The following is a 26496-nucleotide window of genomic DNA, read 5'->3' as shown; positions in this document are numbered from 1 at the left end:
TGGGAACAACCAAGTCAGTGTTGCACACTGATTGACATCATAGTCTACCTGCTCTGCATCCTGCCAGCATTTGGTAGGTGTGCGTGAGCAAACTACTTGACCAAGATGGCATCTGCCACACTTCCCGTTAGACCCAATTTTCAACTTTTAAGAGGCCGATTAGTGCCTAAAGTATGGGTACTACAGAGCCAAATTACTCCTCCATGTATTTTGTGAGCTTTGCTGGGATGGGGGGAGGGGTGGTAGGGGGCAGGAGGAATCAGGTGTGTAATAATCAAGTTCTGCAAGATCTGTAAATAAGTGTGAGGTAGATAACCAGTCAGTAATGCAACTACACCTATCCTAATCAAACTATTCTCCTGAACATGTGAAGAAAATTGCTGTCTTTGATAAGTAATGAGGATGTGCAATGAATATCATACAGGCATCAAGAGTTTAAGTTCAGAGGAAAGTTCATAAATGTTTAGCTTACTTTTGAAAATAAAAGAAGTTGACATTTTCAAGATTCTAAAAAAAAATGTTTATGGGTTCAAGTGCCAAGGGATGTTTAAGTTAAACTTTAGCAAGTTAGGAATCTGAGAAGCAGTCATGCAGAATCTTTTCATCCATGAATAATCTCGAGTTGTAGAATAAGTGAATAGAGGAGTCCATTGAAGCAAACAGTATAATGATTTGAAGAAGCATTTAAATTTGCGTCTGGAGAGCAAGAAAAAAAAATGAGGGTTGTGGTGAAAAAGCAACTCATTCACGAAATAAGTCAATGGTCTTTTTCCTGGTCCTTAAAATTTTCGAGGATGATCAGAGCTGCCCAGGACCCGGAGCTCAGTGCCCGAATTTTCTCTTGCACCTAATTAGAATGAAGAAGGTACAGCACGCTGGCATGCACTTGACGCATGCGGGCACACTGTTGACCGCAGCCATGAAGAGAGGAAGATATTGAAATGCATCCTGGGGTTTGGGCCTTGAAGATATTTTTTGCCTTTAAAGAGTCTTACACAGTGGAAGCCCTATAAAAGAAAGAGCATTTTTTCTGGATTTCCTGAAGTAAAAAACATCAAATATTAACAGCGGTAGAAGAATTAGTGATTGCTGAAATTAATTATAGCCACCACAAGTTGTGACTTTCATTGCTATGGTCTTCTCCTTTCGTGAAATGAGATAATCTCTGTCTGTGCCTTCATGTTGCTATCCCATGACTGGAATGGCAGCAGCACCCCAAGCAACAGTCTGGATGTCCCTGCAGTCTCCTCTGAAGGAAACTGATAATGAGGTGGCAGTGTGGCGCCAAGGATTAAATAGAGGAAGAGGCTTTTAGTGAGCTTTTAGTTTCGGTGACTGCAGCTTGGATAGCAACGGAGGTGCGTGAACGGGCTTACAGCTGTGAAGTCAATTTCAGCGTAAGTTTAAAAGTGAATTCCCTTTTGTTTTCGGAGGACCAGGGGACTGCTGGGTAAGGGAAAAGGTATATATTTGTGTGGTGGCTGTACCCGAGACACTACACTTGTAGTGTCTCCCACCCACCCTCCTCCTCTAACCAAAAAAAAGGACTCTGGTGTGTTGATAAGGTAAGCTTTTTATTTAAGAAGTTCTGTCCGTTGGATTGCTAACCTAACTAGTTTTGACATTTTGTTTTTGGTTTTTCAGTAGATTTGTTGGGAATTTAGAATAGTGGGAATGGAGGTTAAGGCAGTTGTATGTTCCTCCTGCAGAATGTGGGAGGTAAGGGTCGCCAAGAGTGTCCCTGCTGACTGCATCTGTGGGAAGTGCACCCAACTCCAGCTCCTGGAGAACCGCGTTAGGGAACTGGAGCTGGAGCTGGATGAACTTCGGATCATTCGGGAGGCGGAGGAGGTTATTGAGAGGAGTTATGGGGAGGTAGTCACACCTCAGGTAAAAGAAGTAGGTAGATGGGTTACCATCAGGGGAAGGAGAAGGAACCAGCAGGCAGTGCAGGGATCCCCTGTGGCTGTTTCCCTCAACAACAGGTATACCGTTTTGGATACTGTTGCGGGGGACGACTTACCAGGGGTAAGCAATGGGGTACAGATATCTGGCACAGAGTCTGTCCCTGTTGCTCAGAAGGGAAGGGGGAAGAGGAACAGAACATTAGTCATTGGGGACTCCATAGTTAGGGGAACAGATAGGAGGTTCTGTGGGAACGAGAGAGACTCACGGTTGGTATGTTGCCTCCCAGGTGCCAGGGTTCGTGATGTCTCGGATCGTGTTTTTGGGATCCTTAATGGGGAGGGGGAGCAGCCCCAAGTCGTGGTCCACATAGGCACCAACGACATAGGTAGGAAGAGAGATGGGGATTTAAGACAGAAATTTAGGGAGCTAGGGTGGAAGCTTAGAGCGAGAACAAACAGAGTTGTTACCTCTGGGTTGTTGCCCGTGCCACGTGATAGCGAAGCGAGGAATAGGGAGAGAGAGGAGTTGAACACGTGGCTGCAGGGATGGTGCAGGAGGGAGGGTTTTGGTTTCCTGGATAATTGGGGCTCTTTCTGGGGTAGGTGGGACCTCTACAAACAGGATGGTCTTCACCTGAACCAGAGGGGTACCAATATCCTGGGGGGGAGGTTTGCTAGTGCTCTTCGGGGGGGTTTAAACTAATTCAGCAGGGGAATGGGAACCTAAATTGTAGTGCCAGTGTACAGGATGTTGAGAGTAGTGAGGTGAGGGATATGGTTACAAGGACGCAAGAGGGCACTGGCAAGCAAGAACCTGGTTTAAAGTGTGTCTATTTCAACGCCAGGAGCATCCGGAATAAGGTGGGTGAGCTTGCAGCATGGGTTGGTACCTGGGATCTCGATGTAGTGGCCATTTCGGAGACATGGGTAGAGCAGGGGCAGGAATGGATGTTGCAGATTCCGGGATTTAGATGTTTCAGTAAGAACAGAGAAGATGGTAAAAGAGGGGGGGGTGTGGCATTGTTAATCAAGGAGAGTATTACAGCGACAGAAAGGACGTTTGAGGACTCGTCTACTGAGGTAGTATGGGCTGAGGTTAGAAACAGGAGAGGTGAGGTTACCCTGTTGGGAGTCTTTTATAGACCTCCGAATAGTTCCAGAGATGTAGAGGAAAGGATAGCGAAGATGATTCTCGACAGGGGTGAGAGTAACAGGGTAGTTGTTATGGGGGACTTTAACTTTCCAAATATCGACTGGAAATACTATAGTTCAAGTACTTTAGATGGGTCAGTTTTTGTCCAGTGTGTGCAGGAGTGTTTTCTGACACAGTATGTAGACAGGCCAACCAGGGGCGATGCCACATTGGATTTGGTACTGGGAAATGAACCCGGCCAGGTGTTAGATTTAGATGTAGGTGAGCACTTTGGTGATAGTGATCACAATTCGGTTAGGTTTACCTTAGCGATGGGCAGGGACAGGTATATACCGCAGGGCAAGAATTATAACTGGGGGAAAGGAAATTATGATGCGATTAGGTAAGATTTAGGATGCGTAGGATGGGGAAGGAAACTGCAGGGGATGGGAACAATCGAAATGTGGAGCTTATTCAATGAGCAGCTACTGCGTGTCCTTGATAAGTATGTACCTGTGAGGCAGGGAGGAAGTTGTCGTGCGAGGGAGCCGTTGTTGACTAAAGAAGTTGAAGCGCTTGTCAAGAGGAAGAAGAAGGCTTATGTTAGGATGAGACGTGAAGGCTCAGTTAGGGCGCTTGAGAGCTACATGCTAGCCAGGAAGGATCTAAAGGGAGAGCTAAGAAGAGCAAGGAGAGGACACGAGAAGTCATTGGTGGATCGGATCAGGGAAAACCCTAAGGCTTTCTATAGGTATATCAGGAATAAAAGAATGACTAGAGTTAGATTAGGGCCAATCAAGGATAGTAGTGGGAAGTTGTGTGTGGGATCAGAGGAGATAGGGGAAGTGTTAAATGAATATTTTGCGTCAGTATTTACAGTAGAGAAAGAAAATGTTGTTGAGAATACTGAGATTTGGGCTACGAGGCTAGATGGGATTGAGGTTCACAAGGAGGAGGTGTTACCAATTTTGGAAAGTGTGAAAATAGATAAGTCCCCTGGGCCAGATGGGATTTATCCTAGGATTCTCTGGGAAGCTCGGGAGGAGATTGCAGAGCCTTTGTCCTTGATCTTTATGTCGTCATTGTCGACAGGAATAGTGCCGGAAGACTGGAGGATTGCAAATGTTGTCCCCTTGTTCAAGAAGGGGAGTAGAGACAGCCCTGGTAATTATAGACCTGTGAGCCTTACTTCGGTTGTGGGTAAAATGTTGGAAAAGGTTATAAGAGATAGGATTTATAATCATCTTGAAAAGAATAAGTACATTAGCGATAGTCAGCACGGTTTTGTGACGGGTAGGTCGTGCCTCACAAACCTTATTGAGTTTTTCGAGAAGGTGACCAAACAGGTGGATGAGGGTAAAGCAGTGGATGTGGTGTATATGGATTTCAGTAAGGCGTTTGATAAGGTTCCCCACGGTAGGCTATTGCAGAAAATACGGAAGTATGGGGTTGAAGGCGATTTAGAGCTTTGGATCAGAAATTGGCTAGCTGAAAGAAGACAGAGGGTGGTGGTTGATGGCAAATGTTCATCCTGGAGTTTAGTTACTAGTGGTGTACCGCAAGGATCTGTTTTGGGGCCACTGCTGTTTGTCATTTTTATAAATGACCTGGAAGAGGGTGTAGAAGGGTGGGTTAGTAAATTTGCAGATGACACTAAGGTCGGTGGAGTTGTGGATAGTGCCGAAGGATGTTGTAGGGTACAGAGAGACATAGATAGGCTGCAGAGCTGGGCTGAGAGATGGCAAATGGAGTTTAATGCGGAAAAGTGTGAGGTGATTCACTTTGGAAGGAGTAACAGGAATGCAGAGTACTGGGCTAATGGGAAGATTCTTGGTAGTGTAGATGAACAGAGAGATCTTGGTGTCCAGGTGCATAAATCCCTGAAGGTTGCTAACCAGGTTAATAGGGCTGTTAAGAAGGCATATGGTGTGTTAGCTTTTATTAGTAGGGGGGTCGAGTTTCGGAGCCACGAGGTCATGCTGCAGCTGTACAAAACTCTGGTGAGACCGCACCTGGAGTATTGCGTGCAGTTCTGGTCACCGCATTATAGGAAGGATGTGGAAGCTATGGAAAGGGTGCAGAGGAGATTTACTAGGATGTTGCCTGGTATGGAGGTAAGGTCTTATGAGGAAAGGCTGAGGGACTTGAGGTTGTTTTCGTTAGAGAGAAGGAGGAGGAGAGGTGACTTAATAGAGACATATAAGATAATCAGAGGGTTAGATAGGGTGGATAGTGAGCGTCTTTTTCCTCGGATGGTGATGGCAAACACGAGGGGACATAGCTTCAAGTTGAGGGGTGATAGATATAGGACAGATGTGAGAGGTAGTTTCTTTACTCAGAGAGTAGTAAGGGCGTGGAACGCCCTGCCTGCAGCAGTAGTAGATTCGCCAACTTTAAGGGCATTCAAGTGGACATTGGATAGACACATGGATGAAAATGGAATAGTGTAGGTCAGATGGTTTCACAGGTCGGCGCAACATCGAGGGCCGAAGGGCCTGTACTGCGCTGTAATGTTCTAAAATTCTAAAAATCAAAACAAGTGTGTATATATAAAATGATGGTGCTGGTTTGCTTGGGAGGCTTTTCTTTCCGCTGCAGGTGGCTTGGAGTAAATCTGGATGGTATTTTTGGGGGGAGGGGTAGTAGCATGTGGGGTAGTGGTGGGGGTTTAGGGGGTGGGATGGTGGGTCATATTTCTGTTCTGTGGTAAAGAAACCATTGTTAGTTGCTCAGGAGAAGGCCAGGTGAACGTTTTCAACGACTGTCAAATGGACCTTTGATTGTTTTGCTTTGTTTGCCTCCAAATACACCATATCACTAAGAATTGGGATGGGGGATGCTGCACATGGAGGGAGGCAGTGATGCAGTACTGAACACAAGTCACAAGAACAAGGCACAAGTCAGGAGTGTGATGGAATACTCTCCACTTGCCTGGAAGGGTGCAGCTCCAACAGCACTCAGGAAGCTTGACACAATCCAGGACAAAGCAGCCCGCTTGATTGACATCCCATCCACAAGCATTCACTGCCTCCACCACTGGCTCACAGTGGCAGCAATGTGTACCATCTACAAGATGCACTGCAACAATGCACCAAGGCTCTTTAGACAGTACGTTCCAAACCTGCGCCCTCTACCAACTAGAAGGACAAGGGCGGCCGATGCATGGGAACACCACCACCTGCAAGTTCCCCTCCAAGCTACACACCATCCTGACTTGGAACTATATCGCCGTTCCTTCACTGTCGCTGGGTCAAAATCCTGGAACTCCCTTCCTAACAGCACTGTGGGTAACTGTAACTACCCCAGATGGACTGCAGCAGTTCAAGAAGGCATCTCACCACCACCTTCTCAAGGGCAATTAGGGATGGGCAATAAATGCTGGCTTGGCCAGCGATGCATACATCCCCATAAAGCGAATTAAATAAAACGAACATGTTCTCCAGCACTAAAAGAAAAGGTTAAAAGTCAATCAATCAGTGGCAAGTTGTGAAGCAGCAAAGCCACTTTATGTTCAAAAGAAAAAAAAATCTATCCTGATAATAGCAGCCTGTTCCGTAAGAAGGATGGCACCTTACAGCAGCTCAGAAATCAGTTGTGGCCAGCTTTTTATGGCAGCAATTTGCTCTGAACTATCTGATGAAATCTGTGTACAAAGTCCTTTGCATGTAACTTGTATTGCTGCACCCTCTTCAGGCACAATCAATTGTAGCTATCCGATAAGCCAGACTGGAAGTTGAGTTGCAGTCGTGCTCAGGAACAGAATGGGTGAAAGGATTAATGCTTATATTTGCTCTGTATTGTAGCTGTTTTGGGCCGCTCTTCGTGAACAAAATAAGGAAAATTGATGACAGTAACTCATTAATCTTACCTACACATCTATAACTGCAAACCCAAAGATGTTGCTTAATGCTTCTTTCCTTGAGCACCACTCATTTAATACTTGTTTCATTTTAATTCCTTGTGGTCTTGACACTTTACTGCTTGTTTAAATAATTATACTTTGCTGTCGTAATTCCCTTTCATGTTGAAAAGAATGGAAGAGAAACTGTTTGCTGATATCCTGAACTGGGAGATGAAGGATTATTCCATATCCTCTCAAGCTTTTATTATTAGCCTGTGAGACTATGGGCGATGAATAAGTTATAGCCAATGTGCCTATCTAGCATTTCTTTTTACATTTATATAACACATAAATATGTGAAGAAGAACACAAGACTTAAGTTTCAGGATTACATTGATATTTCTATTCGTAAGTCTGAAATTCTCTCTCTCAACCTTTTGGCCACTCTACCTCTTTTTCTTCCTTTAAGATGCTTCTTAAGACCTACCTCTTTGATCAAGCTTTTAGCTGCCAGTCCTAATGTCTCCTTCTTTGACTTGGTGTCAATTTTTGGTCTGATTATGCTTCTATGAACTACCTTGGGACATTTTACTACATTAGAGGTGGTATATAAACTGTTGTTAAGTCAAAGCTATGATAGGAGTTTGTATTTATCCTCTGAATAACAGGACCAGGCAACAACCAACTCACTTTCAGTTTCGTAACATCATTGCACAGAAGGAGGCCATTTGGCCTATTGTATCTGTGTTAGCTCTTTGAAAGAGCTATCCAATTAATCCCACTCTTTGGCCAGAATTTTACGGTGGATGGACGGGAGCCGGACTCCGACTTGAAAGTCGGTGGTGAACCCGCTTCCGCCTAGCCCGGGGATCCGTCCCATATTTTACAGGTCCCCAGGCTTTAATTGTCCCGAGGTGGGACTTCCACCCACTTGAGGGAGGAAGTCCCACCTCAGTGAGCTGCCGGCCAATCAGCGGGCCCAGCCAACACCAGGGACCCTGGAGGGAAGGTAAGTAGGGGCATGCCTCACCAGTGGGATTGGTCATTCCCTGGTGAGGCTGAAGTGGTCGTTTGGAGGCAGGGGGGTGTCTTAGGTCCTGGGGGTGGGTTGGGAGGCAGGGCGGCCTTCAATCGGGCACCCTGTGCCCAACTGCCATGCGCCCCCCCCCACCCCGGGGCGCAGAAAGGCCGGCAGCTATCGCTGGGCGGCCTTTCATGTCCCCAGCACACCCGCTTGCCATGGGTAAAATATCCGTGGAGACGGGCGAGGGCCCTTAAGTGGCAGTTAAGTGGCCACTTAAGGGCCTTGATTGGCCTTGGGCGGGCGGGCCGTTTCCCAGCCCCCGCCTGATACCGTAAACTTGTCCGGAGGCGGAAGTGGGGCGGGTAGGCCTCCCGGAGCCTGCCACTCAATTTAACGCCACCCCCACGCCACCATCCAACCCGCTGGGGCGGAGTAAAATTCCGGCCTTTGGCTTTGTCCCCACAGTTTAGTAATTTTTCTTCCCTTTATCCTTTTTGAAAGTTACGATTAAATCTGCTTCTGTCACCCATTCCAGATCACAACAACTGGTGTAAAAAAAATCCTATGTTGCCTTTAGTCGTTTTGCCTGTCACCTTAAATCTGTATTCTCTGGGTATGAAATCTTCAAATGCTGGATGCAGACTCTCCTCATTTACTCTATCAAAACCGTTCACGATTTTTAACGCTTCTAGAAAACCTTCTCTTAACTTTCTCTGCTCTGAGGAAACAACCACAGCTTCCCCAGTCTTTCTATATAACTGATGCCCCTTCATATAACTGAATTAAAATTCCAGTGAATCTCTTCTGCAGCCTCTCTGAGGTCTGAAAGTGTGCTTCCCAGAATTGGACACCGTACTCGAGCTGAGGTCTAATCAGTATTTTATAAAGGATTAGCATAACATCCTTACTTTTGCACTCTAAATGATCAACGTAAGGTGTAACATTTATTAAATATAGTTTAATGATTGATTCCTTTGTCCACTTGTTTATTGACAGAATGTTTGCCAGACTCTCTGGTGCTCAGTGAATGGCTCTTGCCGCTCTAAGCTGGACGCTGCAGCAGACGGAACCGAGTGTGGAGAAAAGAAGGTGTGTAAAGGGCCTCCATTCCAATAGGCTATAAAAATAAACCCCATTGTCCTTGGGATAATCAGAACAGATTCAGCATAAAATTCAAACATTTCTTTCAGTCAAGAGTTGACTTTTTTTTACAATAGTCAACATATTTTGAAATACTTAAAATATGTCTTCCCAGTTTTCTTCCTCCCTCTCTACTGAAGGCGCTAGCTTGGGTTGGTTTTAAGTTAAAAGGGTTCATCACCCAGACAGTCACTCGCTATTAGTCTTGACATATGGCCTCAATAGGCTTTTAGGTTGTGAGGGAATTACACCTGCGACTGATGGCACAAGTACATTTTGTAGCACAGATCATTGGGCAGCGACCAGGCGCAATAACCCAGGTGGGAACAGTGGGCAGTGAGCAGGCGCAGTAGCCCAGGTGGGAACAGTGGGCAGTGAGCAGGCACAATAGCCCAGGTGGGAACAGTGGGCAGTGAGCAGGCGCAATAACCCAGGTGGGAACAGTGGGCAGTGAGCAGGCACAATAGCCCAGGTGGGAACAGTGGGCAGTGAGCAGGCGCAATAACCCAGACGAGAGCAGTAGGCAGTGAGCAGGCACAATAACCTAGCTGAGAACAGCTAATTCTTTGAACTGGTTTGGCAGTGAAATCATTCGCAAACATCGGGGAAATGGGGTTAAAGTTGGTTTTGGATGGTAGTCCAATGACATCCCGTTTTCCATTGAACAGGATTTTCTTTTCCAGGAGAGTGTAAAGGGGCTGTCAGTGCACTATCACCCATGTAGCTTTACCACTGCAGACCAATTTCACCCCCATTGAGTGAAAATTACACAATTAATTCTCTCCCAGAACAACTCCTGCGACATTGATGAAAGCAGTTGGCATATTGCATTCGGATTTGTAATGGGTCCAAGTCTATTTCAACATTTATTTTCTTTGTCACAAGGCACACCCGAGGACAAATTGTTACAATGGTCCATTTAATACATGGGATAATTGCAACAAGAGACCCAGTCCACTTTTGCATTGGGACACCTGGCTTTGGCCAGAGTTAGAGTGTCCTGGGGAACCATTCTGGCTCCAGTTCCATCACAATATCAGACAGCCAGCTACATTGAAGGGGCTGGGAGAGTGCAAAAAGGAAGCTGGAATGGCAGCAGCCCCAGCTGGATTTGCTCCTCCCAGATCCACTTAATAAGAAAGTAATTTACCTTTGGGATCTAATTTGGTTGGGCTGCCAGATGATACTGGCTAGAGAGGGCATGCTGCAGCACCCAGTTCTGTCCAAAAATGGAAATCGGAGTCATAGGATGCCTGGCGGTAGGCTACGGTGCACAATGCTACGGTCACAATGACACCACCAATGGGGTAGCCATTGCCACTTAAGGGTCTCTTTCCCCCGCCGTTGGGATTTAACCAGCAGCAGGGGGCGGTGGTGTCTCTGCCACACAGGGAGGTGGCCTCTAAATACAGGGTGCCTTCCCTTTGGGCTTGAGGGGACTAAAATTAATTTGCATTTCACTGTTATTGTCTAAAAAATGGAACACATTTTATTTATCAAGCATAGACATTGTTCCATTTTCTTAACTCTCATTTCGCTTGCAAAAGAGCAACTGGGATTGGAAATTCCTATGAAAATCATGTGCTGTATTCAGTTTAGGTCAGATAGAATGGCCATTTGTTAGTGTAATGTTGCCCAAATAATCATTACATTAAACTCTGTAATTATTAGCAATTATTAAAAAACTATTTATTTGTTAATTTTTTGTGATAGCAAAATATTTCAGCGAAATTTAGTCTAGTTGGAAGCCAGGAAGTTTAAGTTCCAATTGCAGTAAACACAGGGGAGATGTGCTGATTTTATTTGAAGGTGGGCAGACCCTGTTTTGTGCATGAATATGACACTAATACAAGAGAAAGACAAACAGAGACCTTACATTGACCCATAATTTGCTGGAGGGGAGCATCACCGTGTGCCCTATTAGATAGGCTTTTTTCTCATCTGGGAATTTGATGATCAACAGGACAAATAGTGCACCTGGAGATACAGCCTGAGAGGCCCAAAAAGCTATGTTTTCAATTATTTTTGAGGGGGCAGGAGTAGTAGAATGCTTTTCTGGGTCTCATAATTATAATTCAGGCTGTTGCTTCTCTCAAGCACCCACATCCATGATCCTTAACCATTGAGATTAAAGGATTGAGAAATAAACAGAGAAAGGGCTGAGAAGGAGGGTGAATTAGAGTGGGTGAATTCAATATTAGATCAGGTGACAGAATGAGAAATGGAGCATGAAAGAAAGATTGGATTAAGAGAGAAAGAAGACACAGAAGTGAAAAGCAAGACTTAAAAATTATGATTTGCCATTTTTACAATCTTTAGCACTTCACAATCTGAAAGAATGAGACTCCATAGTTTTAATTGTTCTCATTCTAGGCCAGAGAGGTTGATTGGCAGTCAGTAACAATGATCACATAGTTAAAGGGTACTTATGCTATTATTTACTCCACTTAATGTTCTGTGTTATGTTTAATGGACAAATAATGTGCAAATGATGCTGATAGTGATGAAGCTTGGAAGTCGCTAAATTCAGTCATCCATGACACAGCAGCAACAACATTTGGTAAAGGTGGAACCCACAAGAAAGACTAGTTTAAGACCTACAAAGCAGATATGACATCTGTTATTGAAACAAAAAGCAAAGCTTACCTGATGCACAACATAAACCTAACAGCCAGAACACTGCATGAATTGAAAGTAGCCAAGGCAGTCGTGCAAAAGTCAGGGAAACATTGTGCAAATGAACACTGGATCAACCTATGTCAAGAAATCCAAACTGCCTGTGACCATGAAAATGTTATGTATGATGAGATCAAGAAAGCACTTAGTCCTACCATTATCGAAGGTACCTCTCTAAAATTGGCAGATGGTGAAGTACTCAGTGACAGAAGCAAACAGATGTCCCACTGGGTTGAACACTATTATAAGCTGTATTCCCATGAGATGGACATCTCCCAGTCTGTGCTTGATGCTTTTTGCAGCTTCCTGTCATGGATGAGTTAGAAACAGAACCCTCATCATTTGAACTTGAAGAGGCCATTGATTCCTTAGCAAGCAGAAAGGCACCCAACAAGGATGGAATTCCAGCTGAACTGCTTCAGCACAGGAAGTCCCACCTACTGCCACATCTTCATGATCTCCTCCTTTGTTGGAGGGCAGGATCCATTCCACAGGACATGAATAATGCAAACATCATCACATTATACAAAAGCTGTAACAACAGAAAAGACTGCAAAAATTACAGGGGTAACTCACTCCTCAGCATCACTGGGAAGACGTTTTGCTAGGGTATTGCTGAAAAGACTATACCAACCTGAAGATCGAGAGTATGCAGAAGCATAGTACGGTTTCTGTGCTGGCAGATCTACAGTGGTCATGATCTTCTCCATATGCCAGCAACAGAAGAAGTATATGGAACAGGACACCTCTCTCCACCTGGTTTTCGTAGATCATACAAAAGCACTTGACACCTCCACCAGAGCAGGACTCTGCAAGATTTTGGAGAGAATTCGCTGTCTATCAAAGCTCCTTAATCTCATCCATTCCTTTCATGACAACATGCACAGTACTGTATAGTTTGACAGCTCCACTTTCGACAGTTTCAAGGTGAAGAATGGAGTGAAACAGGACTGTGTCCTAGCCCCCACTGTTTGGTATTTTCTTCTCCATGCTCCTGGCCTTTGCCTTCCCTGCAGATATGGAAGGAATTTGCCTGCATACTAGGTCAGATGAAAAGCTCAACAATCTGGCCAGATTGAAAGCAAATTAAAAAATACAGCACGTCTTGATCAGAGAACTCCTTTACACTGATGATGCAGTGCTAGTCGCCCACACAGAAACTCAGTACAAAGACTCTCTCCTGTGCCTGTATCCTGTGCTCACTTACCATAATCATCAAGAAAACTGTGGTTATAAGATATTGTCACATCTCCGCCCTCACTCCACAGGAAATTCTGCTACCTTGGCTCCACTGAGACAGACAATCTGATTCTTGGTGCAGAACTCGACACAAACGGCACAGTGGCATAGTAGGGTGGCACAGTGGTGCAGTGGTTAGCACCGCAGCCTCACAGCTCCAGTGACCCGGGTTCAGTTCTAGCTATTGCCGGTGCGGAGTTTGCAAGTTATCCCTGTAACTGCGTGGGTTTCCTCCGGGTGCTCAGGTTTCTTCCCACATGCCAAAGACTTGTGGGTTGATAGGTAAATTGGCCATTGTAACAATTGCCCCTAGTGTAGGTAGATGGTAGGAGAATTAAGGGAAGGTGGGGATGTGAGAGGGAAAATGGGATTAATGTAGGATTAGTATAAATGGTCAGTGCGGACTCGTTGGGCCAAAGGGCCTATTTCGGTGCTGTGTCACTCTGTGACAAGCAGTGGGAAAGCAGCTAGGGACTCACAAAATGTGCATTGCAAAACAACAAGCTGACCCTGAGGTTTCTTGGTTTCTGAGGCTTGTGTTCTCAGCACCTTGTTGTACAGTGTGAAGCAGTGATGACTTACAGTTATCAAGAAAGGAAGTTCAACAATTTTGATCTTGGATGTCTGCAGTGCATTCTCAGCATCTCATGGAAGAACAAAATCATGAATGCGACAGTCCTCTCAAATGCAAATCTCCTAAGTAGGTTAGCAATCTTCAAGCAGAGACTACTTCGCAGGTTGGGGCATTTTCGCAGGATGGAAGACGGATGCATTCCTAAAGATATTCTATATGGGGAGGTAGCCGGAGCCAGAAGACCAGTAGGACTCCCAAAGCTTCACTTCAGGTACACTTGCAAGTGTGACTCGAAGGCTCTAAATATCGATTTTCACACATGGGAGACACTAGCCAATGACAGAGGGAAATGTGTGCCACCATGACGATAAGTGGCTACAGCAGCTTGACAGCAGAAGCCAAAGCTGTAAACAGAACCTCACAATGACACCTGATAACCACCTCATATGTGGCACTTGCGGCAGAACCTGCCTGTCACGGATTGGTCTCTTCAGCCATCAGCGAAAGTGCACCATGTGAAACTGTCTCATCGCCTATGGATTTGTTACATGTCCATCATCTCATGTTGATGGAAGGATGCCACTGACGACATATGCTATTATTTACTCCACTAAACTTAATGCGCAAATGCAGAAAATTTATAAACCTCATGGAGCTGTTAAGGGCGAGATCCCATTTTTACAAAGTTAATGGTAGAGCAGTGCAACTTGTGGCAATTCACAATTCACGGGGTGGCTCTTTCTCACCACAGTTTGCATATTATTAATGCTGTGCGTTCTTCACACGCCGTTATTTTACCAGAAAAATCTGGGCTAATAACTGTCCGCTGATACAGAATCCAGGAATTTAACTGCCAGTGGGAAACCATGCCAGCAAGTTAATTTCCTGCTCACTGTGCCACAGTGAGATGCAGTGGATTTTTACAGCTGAGCTGCATTGAAATCCCACCTGCAACTTATCTCCTATTCCAGGCGGAAAGCAGAAAGGACGCAATGGAAAATCACATGGCACAGAGGCCTTCTGCTGACATCAGGAGGTGGATCCTAACCTTTGCTGTTTCTAGTGCAGTCAGACACTCCTTAATGTCACATGGAATGAACTGGCATGACTGGACACTAGTATCTATGATGATGAGAACCATAGGAGGAGGATGAATAACATCATTCACTTAGCACTTTTAGTTGTAGACACTTCAGCCATTTCTCTTGAGCTCAGATAGTATGTTCCAATATATTTAATGTTTGGGATGTTCACTGAGCCTCCTTCTCCTGTTAGTTACCTGGTTGTTCATCACCATTCCATCTGAGCGTAGTGGGGCTACAGAGCTTTTCTCTGATCTGTTATTTGTTGGACCATTTTGCTGTGTCCATAATCTACTGTTTTCGGGGTTTAACATGTAAGTAGCCCTGCATAGTGTCTTTAACACAAACTGAAAATGCAGGAAATACTCAGTAGGTCAGGCAACATCTGGGGAGAGAAAAGCAGAGTTAACGTTTCAGGTTGATGACTACCTCAACCAAGAGATCCCTGATTTGTGGGCATCACGGAGTGTTTGATGCGTTGAGGGTTTTAGTGCTTAGGTAATGCGAGCTGTTTCATGTGTGGTGTTTGCCACTGACAGGATGCTGCCATCAAGCCAAAAAGACGTCCTGCCTATCACACAAATGAGTAATGTGTGACATGAATCTCAATGCAAATGTGATGCTAGGTATGCAGGCCATACGTCCCAAAGACTGGCAGATCGTATCAAACAACATGTCCCTTCTGCTGTTCGCAATGGGCAAGGTACAGGCCGCACCCAACCAGCCTGTGCTTGCAAAACTCAAAACACAGGTCCAACATTAGATGTGATTCCTCAATTGGACAACATTTGCTAAATAATCCTCAGTGTGCTAAGAATCATGCTGACAACCAATTTAAGATTGTCAGTAGGTCTCATAGTGTGGTGCATTTGCACACACTGAAAGCTACATATATTAATACACAGGGCCCTGTTCTTTAGAGTCATAGAGAGATACAACACTGAAACATTTATACTAATCCTACATTAATCCCATATTCCCTACCACATCCCCACAATTCTCCTACCACCTACCTACACTAGGCGCAATTTACAATGGCCAATTTACCTATCAACCTGCAAGTCTTTGGCTGTGGGAGGAAACTGGAGCACCCGGCGGAAACCCACGCAGTCACAGGGAGAACTTGCAAACTCCGCTCAGGCAGTACCCAGAACCGAACCCGGGTTGCTGGAACTGTGAGGCTGTGGTGCTAACCACTGCACCACCCTAATGCAGGCAGAAAGAATATGTATACACATTGCGCCTGTTCCAGCTGAACAAAATAAGTGACAGCCATTCACTGGTTCATTCCTCAGGGTTAAGCCTTGACCAATCCGAGTCAAGCTGCCTGTTTAAATTTCAAACAAAGCTTGGCAGTTAACTGTCAGTCAGTACCAGAGTTCACTTACCAACCAATCAGCACTCTCTTCTCATAAGTTGTATAAGTTGTTGTTTTCCCTTACATTGGTTATTCTTGCGTATTGTCCTGATGAGTGCAAGCTGAAAAGCTTCAACAATATGTCTCTATTTTCAGCAATTCTCAAGTTCAGTACGACCAAACGACTATTTGTAATTGTTAAATTATTTCTGTTGGGACCAGAAGGAGTGGCATGCTCGTCTGGGTCTCTCAATAATAATTTGGGCCGTTGCCTCCCAAGGCATCCACGTTCCTGAATTTGCTTTGCTGCAAGCTCAGTGGCCTCCAAAATATTTTACACTTTATTCGTACAGAAAGATACAGGCCTCGCAAATATAATATTTGTTATACTATTTACTGACTAGTTTACAAAACCTGCTTCCAAAATGTAATACACAGCAACTTTGTTCTTTCCTCCCTATAATCTTTTACTCCAAATTATTTGAGTTCTATTTTATGATTGTGGTGGATTTGCAGAATTTGCTAATGATGGAAATATATTTGTTTCCTTCTCTCTCCCCAAAATTTCCTTCTTTTTCTCATTAATATGCATGAGTATAAAAGATATGTTACTTCTTCTTACTTCCCAATCTGAAGTAACGTTTCACTTAGGAGGTTTTTCTCAACATTGAGTCTGCAGTGACTAATACTTTGTACAGACGGTCATTCGCCATGGTCTGTCAAAAATGTCGGAGCTCAACATTAAAGTATATCAGAAAGATCCTCCTTTAGCCCAGGCACACGCAGCAATCTGTTCATTAAAACAAAGGACTACAACACAATAGCTGAATTAACTCAATGCACTATGTAAGAAGGGTTCTGCTCACGTTTTATAGTTTGGTATGTTGTGTCTGACACACAGTCTTACTAAAATTGTAGTCATAGAATATAATTTAAATTGTGACTTCAATTAAATAAATAATTTCAGCCACTGAGTATACTTGAATTCTGCCTTGACTGATTAGGGTAGCTTTTTGATTGGTTACATCTGCATAAAGTGAGTGCAATCAATCGGAAAAAGGATTTGGAAAATCTCTCCTATTTTCTTTCCTTGTTAGTTGTAGCAAAAATTACACTTTAGGCAATCACAACCTAGTTTGTAGCAAGTACTTATCAACAGTGATCTGTGAATCAGTACAATTTGACAGTGACAATAAGAAAGGTCCCACACAATTCTGGGAGAGGAAATGGGAATGCTACTCTGGTGCAAGTGGAATTCAATTTTGAGTTTACATTTAATACTGACCCTGCAGCAGCTTCAAAGATTTCTCTTGGCTGTCGAAACAAACACTAAATTATACAGGCGAATGTAACTTTAAGATTAATAGAAATCAAAACTAAATATTGAAAAATCTTCGTGATTGAAATGACTGAATGTTATTATTCAATGGAGGGATGATATCTTAGAAGGTTCCTCAAATGAGGTCATATGGGTAGAACTTAAGAACAAAAGGGGGGCAATCACTTGGCTGGGAGTGTACTACAGGCATCCAAACAGTCAGGGAGAGATAGAGGAACAGATATGTAGGCAAATCTCAGACAGGTGTCAAAATAATAGGGTAATAATAGTAGGGGATTGCAACTTACCTCATATCAACTGGGATAGTCTTACTGCAAAAGGCTTAAAGGGGGAGGAGTTCTTAAAATGCATACAGGAGAGATTTTTGAGCCAGTACATAGAAAGTCCGACAAGAGCAGGGGCAGTACTGAACCTAATCCGAGGGAATGAAGCCAGACAAGTGGTAGAAGTATAAACAAGAAATGCTGGAAGCACTCAGCAGGTCTGGCAGCATCTGTGGAAAGAGAAGCAGAGTTAACGTTTCGGGTCAGTGACCCTTCTTCGGAAGTGGTAGAAGTAGCAGTGGGGGAGCATTTCGGGGATAGTGACCATAACTCTAAGATTTAAGGTAGTTATGGAAAAGGACAAAGACGGGCCAGAAATAAAGGTACTGAATTGGAGAAAGGCTGATTTCAATTTGTTAAAACAGGATCTGGCCAAAGTGGACTGGGGGCAGCTGCTTGTAGGAAAGTCTACATCAGGCCACTGGGAGTCATTCAGAAAGGAAATAGTGAGGGTTCAGAGCCAACATGTATCCATTAAAGTGAAGGGTAGGACCATCAAGTCCAGGGAACCCTGTATGTCAATGGATATAGAGTATTGGATAAGGAAACAAAAAGGAGGCTTATTGCAGATTTAGAACGTTGAAAACAACGGAGGCATTAGAGGAGTATAGAAAGTGTAGGGGGTTACTTAAAAAAGTAATTAGGTGAGCGAAGAGGGGACATGAAAAAACATTGGCGGGCAAGATAAAGGAAAATGCTATAAGCTGCTTTATATGTCTATTAAGGGCAAGAGGATACCAGCGAAAGAGTAGGGCCCATTAGGGACCAAAGTGGCAATCTGTGTGTGGAGCCAGAGGACATAGGTGAGGTTTGAAATGATTACTTTTCATCTGTTTTCACTGTGGAGAAGGACGATGTAAGTGTAGAGATCAGGGAGGGGGATTGCGATATACTTGAACATATTAACATTGAAAGGGAGGAAGTATTAGATGTTTTAGCGGGCTTAAAAGTGGATAAATCCCCAGGCCCAGATGAGATGTATCCCAGGCTGTTATGTGAGGCAAGGAAGGTGATAGCAGGAGCTCTAACACAAATTTTCAGATCCTCTCTGGCCACGGGAGAGGTGCCAGAGGACTGGAGGACAGCGAATGTGGTACCATTATTTAAGAAGGGTAGCAGGGATAAACCAGGTAATTACAGGCCGATGGGGCTAACATCAGTGGTTGGGAAACTATTGGAAAAAATTCTGAGGGACAGAATTAATCTCCACTTGGAGAGGCAGGGAATAATCAAGGATAGTCAGCACAGCTTTGTCTGGGGGAGATCGTGTCTAACTAACCTAATTGAATTTTTCAAGGAGGTGACTAGATGTGTAGATGAGGGTAAATCAGTTGATGTAGTCTGCATGGACTTCAGTAAGGCTTTTGATAAGGCCCCACATGGGAGATTGGTGAAGAAGGTAAGAGCCCATGCGATCCAGGGCAATTTGGCAAATTGAATCCAAAATTGGCTTAGTGGCAGGAAACAGAGGGTAATGGTCGAGGGTTGTTTTTGCGAGTGGAAGCCTGTGACCAGTGGTGTACCACAGGGATCGGTGCTGGGACCCTTGCTGTTTGTAGTGTACATTAATGATTTTGACGTGAATATAGGAGGTATGATCAGTAAGTTCGCAGATGACACGAAAATTGGTGGTGTCGTAAATAGTGAGGAGGAAAGCCTTAGATTACAGGACGATATAGAGGGGCTGGTAAGATGGGTGGAGCTGTGGCAAATGGAATTTAATCCTGAGAAGTGTGAGGTGATGCATTTTGGGAGGACTAACAAGGCAAAGAATTGGATGGTAGGACCCTGGAAAGGTCAGAGGGACCTTGGTATACTTGTCCATAGATCACTGAAGACAGCAGCACAGGTAAATAAGGTGGTGAGGAAGGCATATGGGATACTTGCCTTTATTAGCTGAGGCATAGAATATAAGAACAGGGAGGTTATGATGGAGCTGTATAAAACACTAGTTAGGCTACAGCTGGAGTACTGTGTACAGTTCTGGTTGCCGCTCTATAGGAAGGATGTGATTACACTGGAGAGGGTGCAGAGGAGATTCACCAGGATGATGCCTGAGCTGGAGCATTTCGGCTGTGAAGAGAGACTGAAAAGGCTAGGGTTGTTTTCCTTTGAACAGAGAAGGATGAGAGGGGGACATGATTGAGATATACAAAATTATAAGGGCATTGATAGGAAGATACTTTTTCCCTTAGCGGAGAAGTCAATAACTAGGGGGCATAGATTTAAGGTAAGGGGTAGGAGGTTTAGAGGGGATTTGAGGAAAAATTTTTTCACACCGAGGGTGGTTGGAATCTGGAATACACTGCCTGAAGGCATGGTAGAGGCAAGAATCCTCACAACATTTCAGAAGTATTTAGATGAGCACTTGAAATGCCATAGCATACAAAGCTACAGGCCAAGTGCTGGAAAATGGGACTAGAATAGTTAGGTGCTTGATGGCCGCACAGACACAATGGGCTGAAGGGCCTGTTTCTGTGCTGTATAATTAGTTTAGTTTAGTTTAGAGATACAGCACTGAAACAGGCCCTTCGGCCCACCGAGTCTGTGCCGACCATCAACCACCCATTTATACTAATCCTACACTAATTCCATATTCCTACCACATCCCCACCTGTCCCCTACATTTTCCCTACCACCAACCTATACTAGGGGCAATTGCTAATGGCCAATTTACCTATCAACCTGCAAGTCTTTGGCATGTGGGAGGAAACCGGAGCACCCGGAGAAAATCCATGCAGACACAGGGAGAACTTGCAAACTTCACACAGGCAGTACCCGGAATTGAACCCGGGTCACTGGAGCTGTGAGGCTGCGGTGCTAACCACTGCGCCACTGTGCCGTGTCTCATCTTTTATTCATCTCATCTCATCTCATCTGAGATGTGTCTCATCTTTCATTCTTGTGGAAAGGTACCTCGAGTGTACCTGAACCATCCCTTCTTCAAAAGCAGCCCATTGTTCAGTTAGGGTTGCCTCCGAATCTTTGATTCTTATTTACCAAGGCCAGATCTGTGCTCACCCCATTGAAATTGGCCCTCCCCCAATTAGTTATTTTCACACTGGATTGTTCCTTGACATTTCCTACAGCTAACCTAAACCTCATCATACTATAATTACTGTCCCTTACAAGTTCCCCTACGAACACTTAATCCACTTGACCCACCTCATTTCCCAGAACCAGATCCAGTAATACCTCCTTCCTCATCAGACTGGCAACATACTGATCTAGAAAATTATCCTGAACATGCTTTAGAAACTCTTCGCCCTCTCTGCCCTTTACACTATTACTATCTCAGATCTATATTAGGATAATTAAACTCCCCCCTATTATAACTACTCTATATAGTTTCTGTTCCTCTCTAGTGTCCTTGCAAATTTGTTCCTCTATATCTTTACCACTAGTTGGTGTCTGATAGAATACACTCAGTCGTGAAACGGTACTTCAATTGTTTCTTAGCTCTGACCAAATAGATTCTATCCTTCACTTCTCTTGGACATCCTCTCTGTCCCACAATAATATTTTCCTTTATCAATACTGCTACTCCTTGCCTTTTCTTTCCTGAAAACCTTGTATTCAGGAATATTTAGTACTCAGTCCTGTTCTTTATTGAGCCAGTCTGTTGTCGCCGCATCATCATATCCCCACATGGCTACCTGCACCTGCAGCTCAGTAGTTTATTTACCACACTCCATGTATTCACATACATGCATTGTAAACCTAATTTAGGCCTTATTGCATTTCATCTTACTCTGATCCCACCTAATCCTTTATCATTTCTTATTCTAGTGCTATCTGTCTTTTGTACACCTTGTTTTTCCTCTCTAATGTTACCTACTGGTTCCCATTCCCTTACCAAGTTAATTTAAACCCTCCCCAATAGCAAGGACATTGCTCCCAGCTCTGTTCAAGTGCAACCCTTCTGGCCTGTACAGGTCCCATCTTCCCCCCCAGAACTGAATCAATGACCCAGGAATCTCCCTTCTGCACAATCTCTCCAGCCACACATTCATCTGCTCTGTCCTCCTAATTCTCATTACTCTATGACTCTAAGGCTACTTTTCTGCAAGCAGTACAAAAAACACATTAAAATCTGTAACATTGTGTATTCCTATAATAATTTTTCTTCATAATTTTGTATTTGCAGATGATTCAAATGTTGCAATGAGCTTTAGACTGTGAGTAACAATGGCAATCTATATTTATATAGCGTCTTTACCTTAGTAACATGTCCCAATGCACTTCACAGGAGAGTTATCCAACAAAATTTGATGTAGAACGACATAAGCAGATATTGGACAGTTGTCCAAAAGCTTGGTTAAAGAGAGATTTTAAGATGCAACAAAAAGGAGGAAAGAGAATAAGAGAGGAGGAGAGGTTTAAGGAGGAAACTCCAGAGCGTAGGGCCTTGGCAGCTGAAGACACCACTGCCATTAATGGGGTGATCATCATCAGGGATGCACTAGGGGCCAGAATATCTCAGAGAGTTGTTGGACTGGAGGAGATTAAAGAGCGTGGGAGGGGTGAGGCAATGGAGGGATTTGAAAACATGGATGAAAATTTTAATGTCACGGGGATGGTTTGAACTAGATTGGCAGGGGGATGGGAACCTGAGGGCAGTTTCAGTTAGGACAAATTCAGAGTGGGGAATGGGAAGCAGAAAATTAGCAAGTGACCCTTCAAGAAGAAGAAGCAAAAGGTTAAAAAGTGTACAGCACAGGAATTTGGCCGTGTTAAAAGGTAATTAATTAAATGCAAGGAGTATAGCAAATAAAGCTGATGGTACAGATTTTTAAAAATTCATTCATGGGATTTGGGCATCACTGGCAAGGACAGCATTTATTGTCCATCCCTAATTGCCCTTGAGAAGGTATGGTGAGCTGCCTTCTTGAACTACTGCAGTTCATGTGGGGTAGGTGCACCCACAGTGCTGTTAGGAAGCGAGTTCCAGGATTTTGACCCAGCGACAGTGAAGGAATGGTGATATAATTCCAAGTCAAGATGGTGTGTGGCTTGGAGGGGAATTTGCATGTGGTGGTGTTCCCATGCATTTGCTGCCCTTGTCAGGGGTAGGATTTGGAAGGTGCATTCTAAGGAGCCTTGGTGCGTTGCTGCAGTGCATCTTGTAGGTGGTACATACTGCTGCCACTGTGCGTCAGTGGTGGTGGGGGTGAATGTTTGTGGATGAGGTGCCAATCAAGCAGGCTGTTTTGTCCTGGATGGTGTTGAGCTTCTTGACTGTTGTTGGAAATGCACCCATCCAGGCAAGTGGAGAGTATTCCCTCACACTCCTGACTTGTGCCTTGAAGATGGTGGATAGGAATTGGGGAGTCAGGAAGTGAGTTACCTGCCACAGAATTTTTATTTAGAGATACAGCACTGAAATAGGCCCTTCGGCCGACCAAGAACCACCCATTTATACTAACCCGACAGTAATCCCCTATTCCCTACCACCTACCTACACTAGGAGCAATTTATAATAGCCAATTTACCTATCATCTGCGAGTCTTTGGGTGGTGGGAGGAAACCGGAGCACCCAGCGAAAACCTACGCAGTCACAGGGAGAACTTGCAAACTCCACACACACAGTACCCAGAATTGAACCCGGGTCCCTGGAGCTGTGAGGCTGCGGTGTTAACCACTGCGTCACTGTGCCTCTGACTTGCTCTTGCAGCCATGGTATTAACATGGCTACTCCAGTTCAGTTTCTGGTCAGTGGTAACCCCCAGGATGTTGATAGCGGGGGATTCAACGATGGTAATGCCATTGAATGTCAAGGGGAGATGTTTACATTCCCTCTTGTTTGAGATAGTCATTGCCTGGCACTTGCCACTTATCAGCCCAAGCCTGGATATTGTCCAGGTCTTGCTGCATTTCTACACGGACTGCTTCAGTATCTGAGGAGTTGCGAATGGTGCTGAACATTGTGCAATCAACGAACATCCTCACTTCTGACCTTATGATTGAAGGAAGGTCATTGATGAAGCAGCTGAAGACCATTGGCCTTGGACACTATTGTGAAGAACTCCTGCAGTGAAGTCCTGGAGGTGAAATGATTGACCTCCAACAACCACAACCATCTTCCTTTGTGCTAGGTATGACGCCAACCAATGGCAAGTTTTCCCCCTGATTCCCATTGAGTCCAGTTTTGCTCCTTGATGCCATACTCAGTCAAATACTGCCTTGATATCAAGGGCAGTCACTCTCACCTCACCTCTTGAGTTCAGCTGTATTGTCCATGTCTGAACCAAGGCTGTAATGAGGTCAGGAACTGAGTAGCCCTGGCAGAACCCAAACTGAGCGATAGTGAGCAGATTATTGCGAAGCAAGTACTGCTTAATAGCACTGGCGACGACACCTTCCATCACTTTGCTGATAATTGAGATAATTGTAGGCGCCCACCTGCCAAGAATGAGGCATATTAATTTCAGCACATGGACATTAAATTTCAAATTGTTGCTGGGAAGAAGAGAAGGCCTGTTCCAAGCACTGCCAGACTTTGGTTGGAAAAAAACATTTACATACTAACAGACATTGAAGGCAGAGAAGCGCATTCCATTCCCTGGTAAGATGATACAATACACAGAGTCAAGACGTGGTCAAACCAGTTAGTCACATGACTAACCTGCTTGGCACCCTGGGGGTTTCTGAATTGTATAGTTTGAACTGAGAGTTTGGGCAGAAAGCAGAATGCTCCTGGACTGAAGAAGACCTCCTGTCTCCCTGTCTGCTCCCATCTCTTTCTCACAAGACCCATGAACCCCAAGAGAAAAACGTCTCCTGCAGTGAACAAGGTTTAAGAAGAATACTGGACCCCAACGAAAAGCAAGATCTACCTACAATCAAGGACTCTACAGTGAGCTCAAAGAACTGTAACAACAACTCTTCAGATGTTGCCTCAAATCTTTCCACTTTATTTTTCTTCTGCTGTTTTCTGTCTCTATTTGCATGTGTGTATCGCGAGTGCATGGCTGTGTGGGGCACAGCTTTTATCTGTAGGCATTAACTGAATTAGAGCTCAAGTTTAATAAATTTCAACTTTTCTTCTTTAAACCTAAGAAAGCCTGTTTATGCTGGTTTCTTTGCCTATAATTGGAAAGCGGTGAACAAGGATTCACCAAGGAGGAGCTAAAAACACGGTGTGTTTAAAATTAAACCTTGTTACAGTAAGACCAGGTGAAGGCTGAAGGGGAACCCCAGACCTCTTTCTCACCTGTTTGTAGCAGTAGGCTGATGGGGCGGTAATTGGCCTAGTTAGATTTGTCCTGCTTTTTGTGTCCAGGACATACCTGGGCAATTTTCCACATTGCCGGGTAGATGCCAGTGTTGTAGCTGTACTGGAACAGCTTAGCTAGGGTGTGGCAAGTTCTGGAGCACAAGTCTTTTGTACAATTGCCAGAAAGTTATCAGGGCCCATGGCCTTTGCAGTATCCAGTTCCTTCAGTCATTTCTTGCTATCACGTGGAGTGAATCGAATTGGCTGACGATTGGCATCTGTGATGCTGGGGACTTCAGGAGGAGGCCGAGATGGATCATGCACTTGGCACTTCTGGCTGAAGATTGTTGCAAATGCTTCTGCCTTATCTTTCGCACTGATGTGCTGGGCTCCCCCATCATTGAGCATGGGGTATTTGTGGAGCCACCTCCTCCAGTTAGTTTTTTTATTGTCCACTGCCGTTCACGGCTGGATGTGGCAGGACTGCAGAGCTTAGATCTGATCCGTTGGTTATGGGATTGCTTAGCTCCGTCTATTGCATGCTGCTTATGCAGCTTGGCACGCAAGTAGTCCTGGGTTGTAGCTTCACCAGGTTGACACCTCATTTTGAGGTATGCCTGGTTTGCTTCTGGCATGCCCTCCTGCACTCTTCATTGAATCAGGGTTGGTCTCCTAGCTTGATGGTAATGGTAGAGTGGGGGATATGCCAGGCCATGAGGTTACAGATTGTGGTTGAGTACAATTCTGCTGCTGCTGATGGCCCACAGCGCCTCATGGATGCCCAGTTTTGCATTGCTAGATCTGTTCGAAATCTATCCCATTTAGCATGGTGGTCATGCCACACAACGTGATGGAGGGTATCCTCAATGTGAAGACGGGACTTTTTCTCCACAAGGACTGTGCGGTGGTCACTCATACCAATACTGTCATGGGCAGATGGATCTGCGGCAAGCAGATTGGTGAGGATGAGGTCAAGTATGTTTTTCCCTCTTGTTGATTCCCTCACCACCTTCCGCATACCCAGACTAGCAGATATGTCCTTTAGGACACCGCCAGCTCGGTCGGTAATGGTGCTACTGAGCCACTCTTGGTGATGGACATTGAAGTCCCCCACCCAGAGTACATTCTGTGCCCTTGCCGCCCTCAGTACTTCCTCCAAGTGGTATTCAACATGGCGGAGTATTGATTCATCAGCAGGAGGTTTCCTTGCCCATGTTTGACCTGATGCCATGAGACTTCATGGGATCTGGAGTCGATGTTGCGGACTCCCAGGGCAACTCCCTCCTGACTGTATTACCACTGTACCACCACCTCTGGTGGATCAGGGCATACCCCAGGATGGTGATGGTGATTTGTGGGAAATTGTCTGTAAAGTTTGATTCTGTGAGTATGACTATGTCAGGCTGCCGCTTGACTAGTCTGTGGGATAGCTCTCCCAATTTTGGCACAAGCCCCCTGATGTTAGTAAGCTGGACTTTGCAGGGTCGACAGGGCTGGGTTTGCCATTGTCGTTTCCAGTATCTAGGTCGATGACGGGTTGTCTGTCCGCTTTCATTCCTTATCGACTTTGTAGCTGTTTGATACAACTGATTGGCTTGCTAGGCCATTTCAGAGGGCATTTACGAGTCAGCCACGTTGCTGTGGGT

At 44.7% G+C, this 26496-nt stretch overlaps 1 protein-coding gene across 1 annotated transcript in view; it reads left to right on the top strand.

Annotated features, from left to right (window-relative positions):
* LOC137369758 (A disintegrin and metalloproteinase with thrombospondin motifs 12-like) overlaps positions 1 to 26496 on the top strand; it is a 780536-nt gene that overhangs the window by 396001 nt on the left and 358039 nt on the right. The window contains exon 10 of the mRNA XM_068031165.1: positions 8901 to 8993. Within this exon, the coding sequence (XP_067887266.1) occupies positions 8901 to 8993 (93 nt within the window). The remainder of the gene's footprint in view (positions 1 to 8900; positions 8994 to 26496) is intronic.

The sequence above is a fragment of the Heterodontus francisci genome, chromosome 1 (genome assembly GCF_036365525.1).
Source record: "Heterodontus francisci isolate sHetFra1 chromosome 1, sHetFra1.hap1, whole genome shotgun sequence".
Lineage (NCBI taxonomy): Eukaryota > Metazoa > Chordata > Chondrichthyes > Heterodontiformes > Heterodontidae > Heterodontus > Heterodontus francisci.
Note: the sequence above shows the minus strand (reverse complement) of the source record. Positions and strands in the feature narration are given on the sequence as shown.